Here is a 19,624-nt window from a genome sequence, read left to right on the forward strand (position 1 = left end):
AGAGTTTGTTCAACATTTCTTCGAGGTATTTTATGATAATCTTAAGGAAAGAGAAATTGACATGAAACAACATATGATATGGTCAGATAACTGCACTGGACAATTCAAAAATGCAAGAATGTTTTATTGGCTATGCAAAGTTCACAAGATAACCAATGTCCAACATTTATTGAGTTTTTTTGAAGCGGGACATGGTAAGGGGGAACACGATGGAGCTGGTGCCTGTATAAAAAGAGCTCTTGCTAGAGAACAATTTAAATTCGAGGATGCAGTGAAATTCAGAGATGCTCATGCAGTTGTAGATTGGTGCAATTCAAAGTTGTCAAAAGGATCAACTGAAAACTCTGCAATTCGACGTTTCTTCTGGTTGATAGAGAAAGATAGTATTCCTATTCGGCATGATTGTAATACCATCATTGGACCAGCTAAATGGCATTCGTTTAAGAGTTCTAATTCAAACACATGGACTATATTCACAAGGCAACTTGCTTGCTTTTGTTAGTTTTGTATTTTCGGAGATTGGGAATTTTGTGAGAATAAAGAATGGGTTGAAGAATGGCAACAAAGATCATTGACACCCATAGATGCAAATGATCCGCATGAAAGAACTGATGAAGATATGGATCAAATGTTTGCATCAAATGACTATGATCACATTTCAGATCTTATACAACAAGGTAAAATTATTTTTGAAATTTGTTTTGATTTATTAAATAGTAAATAAATTTATGAAATCTTACAGTGTATATTTTTATTTTTATTTCTCATTAAATATTAAAATAAAATTGTTTTGTGCACAGGACATGTCTATGTTGTTGTTGCACCAGAGGACAATGAAGAGGGGACAGAGTATTGGTTGGCTTGATGTGTAGAGCCAAAACATAAGCTAACCACTCCTCAAGTAGATGATGATGGTTATGACTATCCAACAGGATCTGTGGTTGTTGTTGGCACTTGGCTACGCAAATATCTAACAAGAAAGAATGGATTGCCCGCATTTGAAGATTATGAATTAGAGAAGAAGATTATACATTACTCGCATTTGGTAGTGGCAACTAATATAAAATTGGATAGATATTGTGGCAGGCCTGCTAATAAACAATTATGGACTCTCTCTATGGAAGAGCATGAGACAATTATAGATGCTTTGCAAAAGAGAGAGGATGCAGATGGTATAACGGAATGAATATCAAGTAAGTTATAATTTAATCCCTTTTAAAAGTCATGATGCATATTATATATAGCATTTTATATCATGCATCGTAATTATAAAATCTAATCTAGTAAAATTTTGTTTCAGGTCTACCACAAGTAGAAGGCATCAATGAAAACAAAGTTATTTATGCATACTTTATCTTTCATTTTGAATAATTACAAGTAAGTTAAATTTTGGTACCCTTAAGGCAAATCCCTTTGTATTTTAAATTCAATGCATCCTGATTATAAAAATTAATCATATGTATTTATTTTTTCCAGGTCTCTCAGAGTAGACTTGGCCTCAATGACTAATATTGTTTGTGCATACTTTATGTTGTATTTTGAGAGATATAAACTTATTATTATAATTTAAATAGACTGTTTATTTTATTTTAGATATGTCTTCTTGATTACATTTTGTGTACAATATACATAAATGAGAGACTATTGGTCAAATTTATGAATGAGATAATTATGTTTTAATCAAGTTCTATTCATTATATTTGTTAAATGATACTTTTTAATTTAGAATATGTTATAATTATAAGATATGTTTCAATACTTAGTTCATGATGTATGCACCTTTAGTTTATCTAATCACAAGAACTATTTAAATGAAATTCCAAAAATAAAATTACAAGTCCACATAATGCCTATAAAGTTGTTTAAGCACAACTTCCATAAATAAAATTTCAAGTCCAAATAATATATAAAGTATGCACAAAATTTCAAGTCCACATAATTTCAAGTCAATATATATGATCTAATGTGCACATAATTTCAAGTCCACATAATATCTAATGGGCACAATACACATAAAGTATGCACATAATATATATGATCTAATCCTATTATGAAACTATCCATATATATAAAGTATGTGTGTGCACGTGTAAACAAATATGTAAAGCCCATAAATTAGTACATATCAGAGTCAAATAAAGTAAAATTTCAAGTCCACATAATCCATATATATATCTAGATGGTAACATGATGTTCACTCCACATAATATCTAATGTGCACAAAATATATAAAGTATGCACAAAATATATATGATCTAATCTTATTATGCAACTATCCATATATATAAAGTATGTGCACGTGTAAACAAATGTGTAAAGTCCATAAAAAAGTACATATCAAAGCCAAATAAATAGTAAAATCTAAGTGCTATCATCAATAACATCTTGTGGTCTCTTGTCCCCGGGACATGGTCCAGATCCACCTGTCTCATGTTGTACAAAAAAAAAATAATATTAAAATATTACTTGAAATTAACTATTAAAAGAATCATTTATCAAATATAGTAGAATTCATAAATTAAGTTACAAACTTACCATATGCTCATCAGATCCTCTAGCAGTATCTCTCTTGTCCCCAGGATGTGGTCCAGGTCCACCTATCTCATGTTGTACAATAAAAAAATAATATTAAAATATTACTTGAAATTAACTATTAAAAGAATCATTTATCAAATATAGTAGAATTCATAAATTAAGTTACAAACTTACCATATGCTCATCAGATTCTCTAGCAGTATCTTGTGCAGTATCAACACCAAATGTAGTGCTAGCTAACTCATGTACAAGGTCAAATTCAAAGTGTCCAATTAAATCTTAAATTAAGAGTCAAAATAAGATCAAATTAAGTATTACATATTAATACCTCAAAGGATGTCGATGTGCGTTCAAATTGGCTCTGATAAAAATTATGAGGATAACCTATCCTAATGGTAGTGTCCACCTGCATACATGCATTTAATGAAATCATATTTAGTGAACATATATATGTGTACTAAATAATTTCAAGTTAAGTTACAATATTGTAAGAGTTCATATTTAATTTAAGAATTATAAGATACATACCATAGATGGTGTCACAGTAGTCAGACCCTCTTCTCGATGTGATGTAGAGGGTCCCTCATGACCTGAATCCTAGAGAAAGAAGCATTCAATGTATCAACATGAAAATTTATATAGTATACGATGATAACATATTAACTTAAAAAGATAGTACAATGTCTAGATAGAAATTTATACTATACCCCATAAGGTGTGCCGAGTTGTGTTCTAGTAGATGCAATATTGACTCTAATATTAGGTGTAGTCCTTATCTACATAAACAAAATTTATTTAATGAAGTATTAGATTGTATTAAAAAAAGAGATGCACTTAGTTTATACCCATATTTAATGAAGTATAAAAAGATTGACATGTACATGTATATATATCTATACCTGGTCAAGATGAACATCCGAGGAAAGAAAATCCATATAAGATGTCATCATACTATCATCTACTACATCATGCTCAGCTGGAATTGAAGTAGATCCTATCGCAGCAGTAGGACCTACACACGTCTCATGACAACTCGAACACATATGTGGCATCCATCGAGGAGCAGATGCCATGTGAGCAACTTGCTCACTCAGGTTACCTGTGAGGGAAGTCAAAGCATCTAATGTCGAAATGAATGATGTATTTTGGACATATGCAGGAATCGATGGAGCAACAAGTGGAACTATGGGTGGATCTGGTAGGGGATTATTACTTCGTGCCCCTAATCTATGTTGTGGCATTCCACGACCAACACCCTGGAATGACTTAATGTCAAAATAATTTGGTTTTTGGTTCATTACAAACTCACAGTATAATTTCTTCAAAAAATAAAAAGGGACCTCATAATTACGATGTGGTGGATAATCAAAAACCATCCACCATCTAGCCCAAAAGTATCTAGCCATTTCTGGATGCACACACCACCTAATTGAAATTCTTTTCTGGTTAGGTTGCATTGGTTCTCTTATTTTTGGGTTGGTAAAATATGGACATAAATGAGCTTTGGTTATTTTCAAATCAGTGATTTGCCTATAAGTTAAACCATCGGCATAAAAATCACACAACTCTTGTCGTCGTCTATGAAATTGATCTAATTGAGAATCAACAGATCTAACTGACTCGACAACAGTTTGCATTGATTTTGCAAACTCTACAAGATGGGGTGGCGTGATTTGCTCATTTTGGATAGCAGCAATGTTTTGTTCAATCACTTGTAGGTTTTCATTAATTCGTTCTCTTAAACGAATTTCATCCAATCTAGGGGGTTGTTGTTGTTGTGGTGGTGGTGGTGGTGGAGGTGGAGGAGGAGGAGGAGGGGGTTGTGGTGGGGGATTTTCACCTAATAGTTCATCTATGTCAAAGACATCCATGATAACAAAGAACTCATGCATATATAAAGATATACATGAATTATATACAACTCTATGTCAAAGAAGAATCTATTTTACTAAATTAAAAAAAAACATTTATAAATAGTAACATTTCTATGTTGTTGAATGAGATACACATGAAATATATAATATAATATTGAACTTAAAAAATTATATATGTACATACTATTGAATCTTTAAATATAAAATTTGCACACAAAACTTAATAAAAACTTTCAATGAAACATCATAAATCTATTATATATTCAATTTAATAAATTCATTTCTTGTAAAATGCATCAACTATTAAAATCAATATAAAATATTTCATACATAAGATCAATAAAGAAGTGAGAAATAAGATGATCCTCCTTCTAGTGTAAGAATATATCAGGATTGATGATAAGTGCTTAAAATAAGATATTGAAATGTAAGATCATTACGCTCTATAAACCAAGATATGATCATAAGATCATCATGTGAGGCACAATCATATGATATTAAGATGCAAAAATGCGTGATCAAATATTGATAATCTATTATATTCTCTATAATAATAGGCCAATGTATGAACATAAGATAATACTTTAAGAAGATAGATTAACCAATATACAAACATAAGATAATGCTTTAATAAGATTAAAAAAACACTATATATGAACATACATGTGAAGCAAATAGTCTTGAAGATCATAAGCTAGAACAAAGATTAAAGTATAAGACATCAATCATTCTGGGAAATTAGTAGTTACTAATAAAGATTAGATTTAATGTAAAAATAGGAGATAAAACACATGAAGTAATAGAATATGAAGTAAACATAAAATATTAAATCATGTGATATCTAGTGGTTTCTCTTTTATGTTATGTGTCACCTCAATGTGTACATTCATTTTGTTGGTGCATCATTATTTTCTTGCATTTACCTTACTATTGTATTGCATATTTGCACCTAGAGGATAGGATAAGATTACTTGGGTAGATATCTAGACCTAGGTAGGCATCACATGTTCAACTCATACTCCCTACTTTGGTAGAGATGTGGATATATGTTACTCATCTTCTCAATTTTTTTGTAACAGTTCTCTATATTTTATATATTAGAATTTTCCTAAAACATGTCTCAAAATGATTAAAAGACTTGAATCAAGGTCAAAAACTAGGAATGTGAGATACATGATATGGATGATGACAAGGATGGTTGAGAATAAAGAGAATTTGAATGGATTGTGGTATGCTCCAAGTGTAGGGTACTTTTTAAAAAAATTATACATGATGCCAAGGTACTTGTCCAAGGTGTCATAAGAATAGCTTTCACCCATGAATAAAAAAATTATGTTTACTTTTCTCTCTTTTTTAATTTTTATGCAAAACCAAATCCTTTAGGTGTGGATATGTTAAATGATACACATGATATTTATAAGTTTTTAAAAATCTAATAATAGGACCAACTATGGACCTATTATGCAATGTCATGGCATAATAGGACATATTATGCCATCATGGCATAATAGGTCCATAATTGGTCCTATCATACTAAGTAAACATGTCGAATTAGCATAGTTTCAGTGTTGGAGATGAATTAGATGACGAAGTTGGCAATTTTTGAGAAAATCATGTCATGTTGTGGCTTAATAGGTCCTATTATGGACCTGTTATGCCATGATGGCATAATAGGTGGACTATTATGAAATGTCATGGCATAATAGGACCAACTATGGATCCATTATGCAATGTCATGGCATAGTAGGACATATTATGCCATCATGGCATAATAGGTCCATAATTGGTCCTATCATACTAAGTAAACATGTCGAATTAGCATAGTTTCAATGTTGGAGATGAATTAGATGACGAAGTTGGCAATTTTTGAGAAAATCATGTCATGTTGTGGCTTAATAGGTCCTATTATGGACTTGTTATGCCATGATGGCATAATAGGTGGACTATTATGCAATGTCATGGCATAATAGGACCTATTATGCCATGATGGCATAATAGGTCCTATTATGCCATGATGGCATAATAGGTCCTATTATGCCATTACATGACATAATAGGTCCTATTATGCCATGACATGACATAATAGGACCAACTATGGATCCATTATGCAATGTCATGGCATAATAGGACATATTATGCCATCATGGCATAATAGGTCCATAATTGGTCCTATCATACTAAGTAAACATGTCGAATTAGCATAGTTTCAGTGTTGGAGATGAATTAGATGATGAAGTTGGCAATTTTTGAGAAAATCATGTCATGTTGTGGCTTAATAGGTCCTATTATGGACCTGTTATGCAATGATGGTATAATAGGTGGACTATTATGCAATGTCATGGCATAATATGACCTATTATGCCATGATGGCATAATGGGTCCTATTATGCCATGACATGACATAATAGGACCAACTATGGATCCATTATGCAATGTCATTGCATAATAGGACATATTATGCCATCATGGCATAATAGGACATATTATGCCATCATGGCATAATAGGTCCATAATTGGTCCTATCATACTAAGTAAACATGTCGAATTAGCATAGTTTCAGTGTTGGTGATGAATTAGATGATGAAGTTGGCAATTTTTGAGAAAATCATGTCATGTTGTGGCTTAATAGGTCCTATTATGGACCTGTTATGCCATGATGGCATAATAGGTGGACTATTATGCAATGTCATGGCATAATAGGACCTATTATGCCATGACATGACATAATAGGACCAACTATGGATCCATTATGCAATGTCATGGCATAATAGGACATATTATGCCATCATGGCATAATAGGTCCATAATTGGTCCTATCATACTAAGTAAACATGTTGAATTAGCATAGTTTCAGTGTTGGATATGAATTAGATGACAAAGTTGGCAATTTTTGAGAAAATCATGTCATGTTGTGGCTTAATAGGTCCTATTATGGACCTGTTATGCCATGATGGCATAATAGGTGGACTATTATGCAATGTCATGGCATAATAGGTCCTATTATGCCATGACATGATATAATAGGACCAACTATGAACCCATTATGCAATGTCATGGCATAATAGGACATATTATGCCATCATGTCATAATGTGTCCTATTATGCCATCATGGCATAATGTGACCTATTATGCCATGACATGACATAATGTGTCCATAATTGATCCTTTTATATCATCACATGACATAATAGGACCATAATAGGACCTTTATGCCATGACATGGCATAAACCTAAGCCTAAACTTTGATATCTAAAATTGGAAGAGTAATGTTAATTACTTTTAAGGTTATACTAATTTAGTGGTAACTTTTGTATTGCCTAATGAGGATTAAGAACAATTTAGGTACATATGTTTGGTTTTATTTCATTTTCATTTTCGAACGTTTTTGTTTTTGTTTCCATTTCATTTTCATTTTTTTGTTTGTGTCGATTTCGTTTTGTTAATTATCTAGGTTTGGTTTTGATTTATAAATTTGTTGATTACGGTTTAGGGTTAATTGTTCAAAAATATTTTCGATCAAAATAAAGAATTTACAAATATAAAAAATAATTTATTTATAGGCTACTATAAAAAAAAAACTAAATAATAGACAAAAAACAAGAAAAATATACAAGAAAATTATGAAATGTGAAAATAGATGACTGAATGTGTACCTAGGATAGTGGTGGAGGCTTGAAGTGGAAACCACAGCACGGGGGCTTGTTTTTTATCTCTTCTTGTGAATTCACTGTTACGATGAAAATGAAAAATTTTCCCAAAAAAAGGGTAAAAATAGAATTTCAAAATGGAGGCCCGTTTTTTAAAAAGGGCCCCCGTTTTGTTTATAAATGGGGACTCATTTTGTAACAAAATGGGGGCCCGTTTTATTTAGCTTCGGCATCCCGTGACCTTTCGGCTCGGGAGGCCGAACCATTAACCAGCCCCCATTTTTTGAAAATGGGGGCCCGTTTTGTGGAGCGCGTTTTCCAATGCGCAGACTTCCGTGAATTTGTGACTCATTAGCTTGCACATACCCAAATATTTTTTTTTTTCCAAAAAATTCAACCCCCAAAATATTTTTCAACCTAAGTTAAAAGAATGAAAATTTTGACCTAATTTTCTAATTTCGAATTTAAGCACTTTTTAAATAAAAAATGAAAATAATCATTCTTTTCAACTATTCAAATAATCTAACTTGCTTTTCTAATTAAAATTAAAATGCTTCTCTCTTACTTAATTTTAATTTTCTCAATATTAACTAAGCTAACATTTATATTTTACAATATTGACGAGGATAAAATATTTTAATTAAATTAATTCCCAAAATCAATCTTCCACACTATATCAAATATACATATAAATTAAACTTGTTTTTCCAATAAAAATGGATTTTCTTAAATAAGTAAAATTAATGTTTCTTTTCCAAAATGCAAAAGAGATTAAATTATTTCTATTTCAAATAACTTTAAATCTTTCCTTTAAAATGCATAAACTAATTAAATTCGTTATTTAAAATTAACCATTAAATTAAACTCGCTACAAACATAAATAAAATTATCTTTTTAATTAATGATTAATCACATAAAAGAAACCTATATATTTTAATTCCTCAATTACAAATGCGTAAATGAACACATTAAATTGAATTAAATACTTAGGATAAAATACTCAATTTTACCACACGCAAGGCACGCAACCCAAGAGAGCCAACCAATCACACGACAAGCAAACCCAAACGAAAAGGGAAACCGACGGACCACACACGACGCTCACTTGATCATGGCTAAGGCAAGATGAGGGTTTTACGACCACCTAATCCAAATTCTAAGGATGAAAGAGGTATACTCAACCCTGTGAATCTTGATGGAGACGAACCTCGCACCTAGGCGGTACTGTACTTGCAATCTCCTGCAACCATGAGTCGCTATATATATATATATATATATTCAATGAAGCCGTTAGCTCGAGATTTATAACAAAAATTAGGGAAACAATTAAACTTACACAAGAATCGATGCGAAAGCACAATAACAGGTACGCACAATATTCATATTATCTAATCTACAACATTACATAATGGTTAATCAACCATCCAAGAATGCCACATAGAAAAATTCAACCAAGGTCAAACCGGTTTTACAAAGCCAACTAGGGTAGGAGCACTACATTCTCCCCCCCTAGGCTCCGACTTACTCTTGGAAGTCGTAAGGCTAGACGGAAATCATGCAACATGTATTAGCCCTGAAACTCATTTAACAAATATAAATTTGCACGTATGAATCCTTCCATAATAAAAATGAAACATTATTGCTAAAACCTTTACAAATGTCATTATCCATTGGCAAGATACAACTAAAGCCATACACTTCTTAAAATATTCTATGAATTATCCACAATCATAGCTAAGAAACAAGAATTTTCTTCCTTTCATTACACCAAATTATAGCATAAAAAAAAATAACCACAATTACCATACTCATTCTACCAAACATGGCAAGAAAACATGCCCTCATGATCAATTTCTTTTACCAATTCATCTTTTTACAAAGCTTTATCGCATAGAACTAGCTTCAAATATCAATTTCTACAACCAAGTTAACTTTCAATAAGTAAGAGCAACGTAAATAAGTCAATTGTTTACACTTTCTAGGCATATAAGAACTTTTCCAATGCTATGTCCCATAACATAGTGACAAGTTAGCACCATTTAATCCATGATTACACATAATAACCATCCACATAACTGGATTGCACAACACAAAAGGCCACATGTGAGCATGTCTAATGCTCGGTCAAGGATAGCATGCACGATCAACACCTCTATGCCTGATCTCAGAACAAATAACATGATCATAAATATCCAACATCTCACTCAAGCGCTTGATGGTGCTAGGGTACACCATAGCGGTGCTACCTTCCATACAAGACCCTCGTGAACATCCCTTGTTGCGTAAGGTGTTTATCCTCCAAGAGATAGTCACCACTCATAGGTAGGTAGTGGATCCTAGCTGTCTCATAGCCTCACATACCTCCATCCTCAAGGTTCCCTACATCTACTTCCTCGTATACACTCAACCAAGACCATCTCCTATGTTCTTGAAGAGGAATTCACATTTCAACACAAGTCCAGCATACGAAAACAATAAGGATAAACCAGTTTAGCCACCAAAGTACAGAAGAATAAAGATAATAATCGTCAATTCCTACAATAAGGCAAGAAAATAATTTAGAAATTGCAACATCAAATTAAGTAAGCAAAAGATCGCAAGATCGTGGCTAAACCTTCAAGGTCAAAATAAAATAAATTGTTGGCCCACAAGGAAATAAATAAAAATAAAAATAAAAAATATAACAATTGTACATAACATCACTATGTGACTAGAATCTAGCCACCAACGAGGAAGGAAGGAACAATCATCTAGCTATCGCAGTAGCTCATCATGTGGTGTGGCCTAGTCACACATCCGCATGGCATGGCAGTGCGCACCTCGACATCACCCCGCATCACGTCGTCACGCGGCATGGCTCTACCCTAAACTAGTCGGTAGCCCGCGTGGAAATGTCTACTACATCCCGCATTGTGTCTCAGCACGGCATGGCAATACTCCAAGCAGAAAAGGCACGCAATGGATGTATACCGCATGGCAGTGTACCTCACGGAAAGGGGCACGCACAGATCACACCCCGCATAGGGACGTTCCTCTCAGGATACCCACCATAAGCCAGAGGTATACATGGCTAAGGTCTACCCACAAGTCTACCAACTCTAGTCAATTGGCAGCTCATGTGAAAAATAGCATGCCTCTCATGAAGACAAGGCAAAAGATGCTCCAATAAAACCCATCATTATGCTCAAGAACTATCATCAATTATGCTCAAATAAGGGATAGGAATAGGCTGGCACACATGAACCTTATAAATCGGTTCATCACAAGGGAAAGTATTGAGTACACCTATAATACAGTTTCATTATATAACTATATTTTTCCTTGAAATAGGGAAGCTAAAGTCGCTTCGCATCGACATTACTCATACGTCGTTCCATACTATTCAAGGAATGGTGACTTCTAATACTACCCCTTCACATACTGACTTATCAACAACCTGTGGGTTGGCAATCAGTAAGGAAACAAATAAGCAACATCACATAAATAGTATGGTTTCCCATATTCATAAGCAAACATATCCTCCATGGTTGATTACTTCACCATCCCATGGGCACACACAGCAAGCACGGGTACAAGGTATAGCACCATTACTGGTTTAGTCACATTTATAGGGAGTAATTTTCAATATTCTATCATCTACTCAAGAAGGGCTTTACCTATGCTTTTCACATGAATCACTAAATAAAGTTTACTCTAGATACAAGTACTGAAATTCTTAACAATTCAAACTTACACAAGGAAATAACGTCATTCGGATATCTTTCTCAAATTCCACTAAGCATTTGCATTCACATTACTAACTATGCAATTTTTATTTTCCAAGGCGAAAAAACTTTCCTCATTTAGTTAGAAGCCAAAAGAAAACATACAATTTCATATGCGTTATAAAAATTCTTCTTAAATAACTACATTCTTAATAGCATTTCAAAAAAAAAATAAAAAAAATAAAAAAAATAAACCTTATAATTTAGGCAAGAGGAGGAAGAGAGAGTTGGAAAATCAACTATTTCCTATGAATACACAAGATCAACAAGATCACACTATATGCTCAAATATAAGTCTATCATTTTAGTTGAACGGTTTTCATTTCTCTATCTTTTAAGGAGGATGCCAAAGTAACCTAACATGACATTTCCAATTATTATGGTTGCAATAGAATGTTCTAGTTTTCCGAACAAGAAATCAAGACAGACAATCTTTCGGTAATACAAGACCTCTTGAGAACACTCACTATTCTTAATTCAATACAATAATACATCAAAATCTGCAACCTATCATTGAAAATTAAAATACAACAAGAAGGTAAATGAGGAGCTATCAACTAAATAACACACATTAATGCATACACATCAAACAAGTTGAATGGAGCATTGCTAAAATAGGTCCTAAATCAAACTGGTTGAAGAAGCACATAAAACAATCTTTCATGGAACACATTAACACACTCTCGAAGATACTATAACATGTTCTCTTTTGGTACTTCCTTTACAACCAAAGCAGTTTCACATAATTCATCTATTCGCATATTAATGCACCTTACTCAAGATAGAATTTAATTATGTTACTCCTACAAAACCCATGGAGAATTATTTAATATAAACATACAATTTTCTCCCAATAACCAATATTAACTTTCAAGCCCAAGCCCTTTTATTATCCAAAACACATAAGCATCATAAGGCTCACACAAGGGTTCAAGGAGTCACACCCTTTCTCTTGCAAAAAGGAAAACTCACATAAGGGATAATTACACATATAACAAGCATTTTAATTTCTAGAGAAAGAGAGGATTTAATATTTGCCATACTAGCCTTCAAGCGAACAACACTAAGCTAGATCATAACCATAAACAAACACATTTCATACTTTTAGATTCAAGACAACACTAACCATCCCAAATGGATTAGTCAAGGAGTACAATGAATCAATAAGGAAGGTACATACGACCATCTTTCAGAATAAGAGAATTGGTAGACCAAGACATCAATAGGAAGACAAAGCTCATATAATCACTCCAAAGCACCCACATTAAGAAGGTGAAAATAGGGTGTGAACACACATGTTACACACAAGTTAAGGTATGCTCAATCATACTCACACAACAAGGAGGACAAACCTACAACATAAGATCGATACACCTCATACCAACTAAGGCCACAAGCGAAACCAGAGATCCCAGTGTTGCAACATGGGCTCTGATACCAAGTGTAATGCCCCGCCGGGAAACCCCGAAGGGAGAGAGCTAAAATGCACCAATGGAATGCAAATTTTTTTTTTTAATAATAAGACACAACATGATGATACATTGATTTATCTAAAGCTCCGATAACACAACGGAAGACTAAACAAACCTAAGGATTTTCCCAAAGTGATTACGTAACTTAACACTTAACTCAACTTGAGACATTTGATCCAATTAAGCAAGTTATCTTAGTTACATGTTATTACTAAAAACACAGATATGATTTGTTCAGTAAATTAAAATAATATATGATAGGACGCATTCATCCATTGAGGTTGGAGATGAGGCTAGCATGAGGAAATTTACCCATAGAAGTTAAAACATAGATAACATGTAAATTCTTCAATTAAGGTTAACATATGGTTAACTTGACGAGTCCATCCATTTTAGATACAATATAGCTAATATAACGAAGTTCATTTATAAAGGTTAAAATGTACATAACCAAATGGGTTCATCCGTTATAGTTAAAATGTAGTTAATAAGGTGAAGTTCATTTATTTAGATTGAAATGTAAATAATCAATGAGTTCACCCATTATAGTTAAAGTATTGCTAAGAAGATGAAGTTCATTTATTAAGGTTAAAATGTGAATAACCAAATGAGTTCATCAATTACAATTGAAATATAGCTAATAAGATGAAGTTCATTTATTAAGGTTGAAATGTAAATAACCATATGAGTTCATCCATTATAGCTAAAATATTGCTAAGAAGATGAAGTTCATTTATTAAGGTTAAAATGTAAATAGCCAAATGAGTTCATCCATTATATTCGTTATCCCTTCATTACGTTCAATTTTGCATTAAACTCATACCATGCATCTTGTTACAAAATGCTCTATTAATGTCATCATAACTATGAGGTCTTTTCATTCATACTTATTTTCATTAACATTAATAGAATACATTCCTTCATGATCCATTTATTGCATGTAAAAGATGACTACATACATGCATTACGATAATTCTCATCTAACCCACTTATACATTCTATCAAAATGTCATCCATACATGCTAGCACTAACCATGAAACACAAGGACAAAAGCATCACATAACACCAAGATGGTATCGGAGTTCATCCCTAGTGGGCTACATCTCTGGGTCTGCTCAACCGCAAGACCCCTCTGATCATTTAAATAAGTTGGGATTACATAAGGTTCACGTCATTTACAAACCTGCCATTTAGGCGAACATATCCCAAATACAAACGACCACTTCGGTCAATAAATTCATAATTGATCCCTTCATAGAAATGGATCCAATTGAACATATTAAAAGCAACTACAAAGGTTTCTTGTCTGATGGTACTCTAACTAGTCGACTTGACCAACTATGGCCAACCACAAACCAACCAGACGATAGGGTCCAAACAACATATACATGCCTTGTCATTACTTTAAACAAAAGCGAATACAAAAATTTAACTTGCATAGGCAATAACCGGAAATGGCCAATCTTCTTTCCTATTGGTTTAAACAGTAAAAGTTGATCAAGTTTTCTAGACGATCTAAGTTTTCCAAATACATTAATAGAAAATCACAATTACAAGGTGAATACAATGCCACAATTGCAATATTACCATTTGTCTAATTCTCATTACAGAGGGAAAGTATATCTAAACCATTTATTTCACCAATTATAACAATAATATCTTACCAATTCTCAAATCGACACATCATTAAATTTCCAATAATTCTAATAGCATATCATTTAAGTCTACAAGATATCCAATGATAAGTATTTCTTCTCTAAAATTCCTAGGTCTCCTAGAATATTCAAATCCATTAATAACATATTATGTAGAAATTAACAACATATATTTTATTCCAAGCAATTTTCCCAATTAAAATATTCACTCCAGGAAATAAAATATAACAATTATAAATTTAATAACACATGATTTCAAATTAAGTATTATATATATATATATATATATATATATAAATAATTGTTAAATAAAATGTAGATTTCGAATTAATTATTAATTAATACATATTTATTAATCCTCATTAATAAAATACATATTAATAATTATTATTAATAAATAATAAAAAGAACTATTTAAATCATACTTTGCAAAATAAACACGTTTTATTTTATTGAAAAAAAGAAAGTTGGGGAGACCTCTGCGAGGCCCACCTCCCATCATGGGAGAGATGGGAAGCTCCCTGCAGCTCCCCTCCCGCGGGTGCCACTCGCAGCGGCCACCATGAGTGTCGCTCACACCAGCCACCGGGGGTGCCGCTCACTGTAGAAATTCCGCGGGGAGGAGGAGAAAGGGGAGGCAATGGCGTGAGTTGAGCCTCGGCTCCTCCGCCCGCCAAACCCTAGCCCAAACAAAATTTAAATTCCGTTTTTCATTGTACAAATAATAAGCATTAACAAATATTAAATTAAAAAATAGTAGGACAAAATGAGCGTTTACGAAGCAAGGGTTTCAAGTGGAGGCGCGGTTTCAATAGAGCAAAGGAGGGAGATGGGGATGGTGAGGACGATGGTGACAACCCTTGGCTTCTTATCTTTGTTGCATTCTTCTGTGGGGTTTTGGCGGAGAGATCTACTAGATCTCGTCTAATCAATGTTCATTGGTGGTTCATTTGTTGGGACCTCCTCCTTTTGGTCATTGTGACCATGTTTTTGTCTAAGTTGTCTCTGCTAGAAGGGCCTTTATCCTCATATATGTGCATCCCTTCTTTGTAGTATGGGGAGTCACTTTTCCTATGCCATTTTCTTGCTTGGAGGGTTTTGACAATGTCCCATATTGTGGAGATGGGAGCTCTTCTTGTTCCCCGTGGATTTGATGGTGTTAATGCTCGAAATATCTTAGTTTGGGTCCCCTGTGTGCTGCGAGGTTACTCCTTTGTGGGTCATCTTTTGCTGATGTTTTTCTGAGTCCTTGGGGTGCATACCCCCCTCTACTCGTGGGTGGAGTGCTTTGCTCCTTGACAGGGATTTTGTTCCCCTTATTTTGGCTGAGGGCTTGAATTCTCTCCCCCTTATGGGTTCTACCTTCATTTCAAGAGTGTATTGAAGTGGTCTTAGTGTTTTAGCTCTTCTCGAAGGCCCTGTGGAGTTGGGCTCTTCCCGAATATGTATTTATCTAGTGCTTCACTACTTTCTTTGTGTTAAGGTGGATGTGGACATCCTTTCTAAAGTAGGTTTTCATATTATGGTGTATCATTTTGTTTTTGGACCTATTGAGGTGGTCCATAACATTTGGTTATTTAGGCCTTATACCAGAAAAAGGTTCAGGGGCGCCTTTCAAAACCTTGCGAGTTCTTTTTCTTAAGTCCATTCCTTGATCTTTCCGTTTTGTGGTTCGTTGGAATGGCTAGGTGATCTTATTGTTAAAAGTGCCTTTGAAAACCCTTTCAGTTTGTCTTTTCTACTCCATTCCATGTCCATCCTGTTGTGTGCTTGTTTGGATTGGCTAGGTGTTTCGTCTATTTCGGGGTTTTTGGGTGCCTTCCAAAACTAGTTGTTTCTTCAGGCATAAGGTTGCAAGAAGCCTTTCAAGACTCGCTACTTGTTGTTTTGTTTCCTTGGCTAGCAAGGGTTTTTGGTTGGAATATAGTTTAGGGTGTTCTCCTAAACCCCTTTGTTAGCACTCACGATCCTTGTTCTCGCCGATTGGGTGCTTTGGTCAAAAGTCTCTCTTTCTAAAAAGGGGTGTCCTCTTTTTAGGTGTTGGTGGTCTCACTACTTGTGAGTTCCTCCCTGTTATGTTTTGGTTTTGGGCCCTCTCCCGATTTAATCATTTTTAGAACAAATATTAAATTAAATTAAATATTTCTAATGTTTTGCTAATTTCATAGTGAGTCTAGTACTCATCCACAAGGTTTGTTAATGTGAAGAAATACTTATCCCAATCTATGATTTTTACGAATGTGAGATTAAAATTAATGTTGTCTATTCAATGATGCCAAGACCATAATGAAACAAAAATTGTGGAATCCTTCGAAAGGTGGAAACATAAACTGTGCCACCATCTTACTAATGCTTGAAATTTCATTAAGTTTGTAACTACGGAATTGCAATAGCTAGATAATGATAGTGCAAGCTACCAACACGTCAAATTAAACTGATCATCTATTTATTGACACAAGATATACATTTTAATTACAAATATTAGTTTTGCTTTATACGAATAAATATTATATACATATAATAACTTTTGATTGTTGTAAATTATTTTTTTTGGTGGGGTGTTTCTCTTTAGTTCTAAATTAAGACTTGTAAATTTTGAAGCTCTTCTTTCAAAGTGTTGCCATTCCTATACAGTGAAAAGCAACACAATAAGGTGGACGAACTATAATTTATAATCATTTTAATATATATAAATTTAATTTTTTTGTGTCGTATTTAATAAAGTCTGTATCCACTCCAATAGAGAGCAAAACCATCATCAACAAAGCCAACAAAACGGTCCATTTCAGAAAAAATGGCTCTGATCTCGAATCACAACTATCAAATACAGTGAAAATGATAGAAAATCTGGTCGAAAGCTTCTTCGTAAGCTGCGCGTAGCTTTTGCGATAGCAAAAAAAAATTGCTCATCAAGTTCACATTTATATTTGCATGCAGATTTAAAACAGAAATCAGTACAAATGAAAGAGGAAAGTGGTAAAATTCACTGCAAATGAAAATGAAATGTTGCCATTCAGTTGGTGGATGGATACTCATCGTTACAGGATAAAACTATCTTGTGTTAAGGTGGATGGATACTCATAAGTTATTGAATGCAAAGATTAACAGATCTTTAAGCCTTGAGAAGCTAAAAGGTTTTCCAATCCAGCTGGAAAAAGAAAAATCCTCTAATATGCTTTTGATCTGGATATTTTGAGCACAGTAAAAGCTCCTTTCCCAGAATCACTACAAATTTTAACTTCACTGCAAATTCTGAGGTCATCAAGAGTGAGATATTGTTTCTTTGCGGTTGCCCAGTTAGCCTTGGAACTGTCAATCCAGACATAAGGTTCACCATTTCCATTGAAAAGAGCCGCAGTTTCTCCTCGCCGGGAATAGTGGTCGCGTATCTTACTGCACTTCAGCGTCTTAGCGCATCCAGACCCCACTCTGTAGGCCTTCCTGAGCGCAGAACCCACTCGGATTTGTACTTCGACAGGCCCTTCTGTCAGGTTTCGAACCCTCGTCTCGCCGCTGCTACTCCTCACACCAAAGCATGGCAATAAAACACACATCTTTAACCCTAGGTAGGTATGTATAGCCTTCTATGCAATATCTAGCTTGATGCCGTTGCAGAAAAGATACAGAGGACCTTGGAGCTTCTGCAACAAATCCAGAAAGTGTTTTGAAATGTAAGGGTTTTAAGGGTTTTTATAGAAAATTTGGCGTAAGAGCAAAGAGGAGAAGAGAAAAGTGGACATTGGTGAACTAATGGCGATTGGCGAACTTTAAAAATTGGTCCCGACCAGGTAGAGGGAGCTGCGGTGTGCTGTTAAATCGAGGTAACGGTTTCTCGTTTAATTGCTGTGTATTATTGGAAATATACATTTGTATTATTCTATAAAAATACAGTTGTTCACGCTTGTGTTAAGCAACTAAGGACGATGAAGATTGCTTTAAGGATGCTGTCATGGAGAAATGTGAAAAACAATAATATAAATAAAACATAAAACATAAAATTAATATGTATAAAAATATTAATTAAGGGCTATGTTGAAATATTATTGGGTTTAATAGTTAACTGTATTTTTGGTTAATTAAATGTTTAGAGGCATTCTGTAAGTGTAATGGTAGTGGGGTTAAAAAAAATTTTAAAAAATTAAATTTGAATGAAATAATATCATTAATATTAAATATAATATTTTTAAAATAATTATAAATTGATATATTTAAGATATCATTAATTATTATTTTTTTGTATAAATGAGGTGTAAAATGATTGTTTATTAAATGTTTGTATCAAATATTTATGTTTATTTATTACTTGCTGTTAGGCAATATGCTTATATGGTTATTAAAAAAAAATATTTAGACCAATGAAAAGCAATTATTTTTCGTTCTTTAAAATTTTCTAATTTATTTTATAGTATAGATGCACATTTGTTAACATTATAATTTACAAAAATTATTTTTGTTGCAAACGATTGGCTAATATCGTTTTGCCTCTTATAGGCGGGTTTCATAATCTCAGGTTTTTCGGAATCACCACGCAAAAACTCAAAATAACATTTATCATATCAATAAAAATTAACACAAGGAACACACAAGAGTGGTAATTACATATTTTCTTGACTAGTAAAAACTTTCACATATCATAACTAAAATATAGTTATTAATATGTTATTCATGAAATAT

At 33.4% G+C, this 19,624-nt stretch overlaps 1 protein-coding gene across 1 annotated transcript; it reads right to left on the bottom strand.

The window, feature by feature from the left end:
• Positions 1-18,117: 18,117 nt before the first annotated feature.
• LOC131031955 (uncharacterized) lies at positions 18,118-18,504 on the bottom strand. Its single transcript, XM_057962821.2, has one exon. It carries the CDS (start codon positions 18,502-18,504, stop codon positions 18,118-18,120), a length of 387 nt encoding a protein of 128 aa, XP_057818804.2.
• Positions 18,505-19,624: the final 1,120 nt, after the last annotated feature.

This window comes from Cryptomeria japonica, chromosome 9, assembly GCF_030272615.1.
Source record: "Cryptomeria japonica chromosome 9, Sugi_1.0, whole genome shotgun sequence".
Lineage (NCBI taxonomy): Eukaryota > Viridiplantae > Streptophyta > Pinopsida > Cupressales > Cupressaceae > Cryptomeria > Cryptomeria japonica.

What these genes read in the sequence shown, in the direction of transcription:
- LOC131031955 (XM_057962821.2), bottom strand. Translation starts at nt 18,504, where the DNA reads ATGTGTGTTTTATTGCCATGCTTTGGTGTGAGGAGTAGCAGCGGCGAG.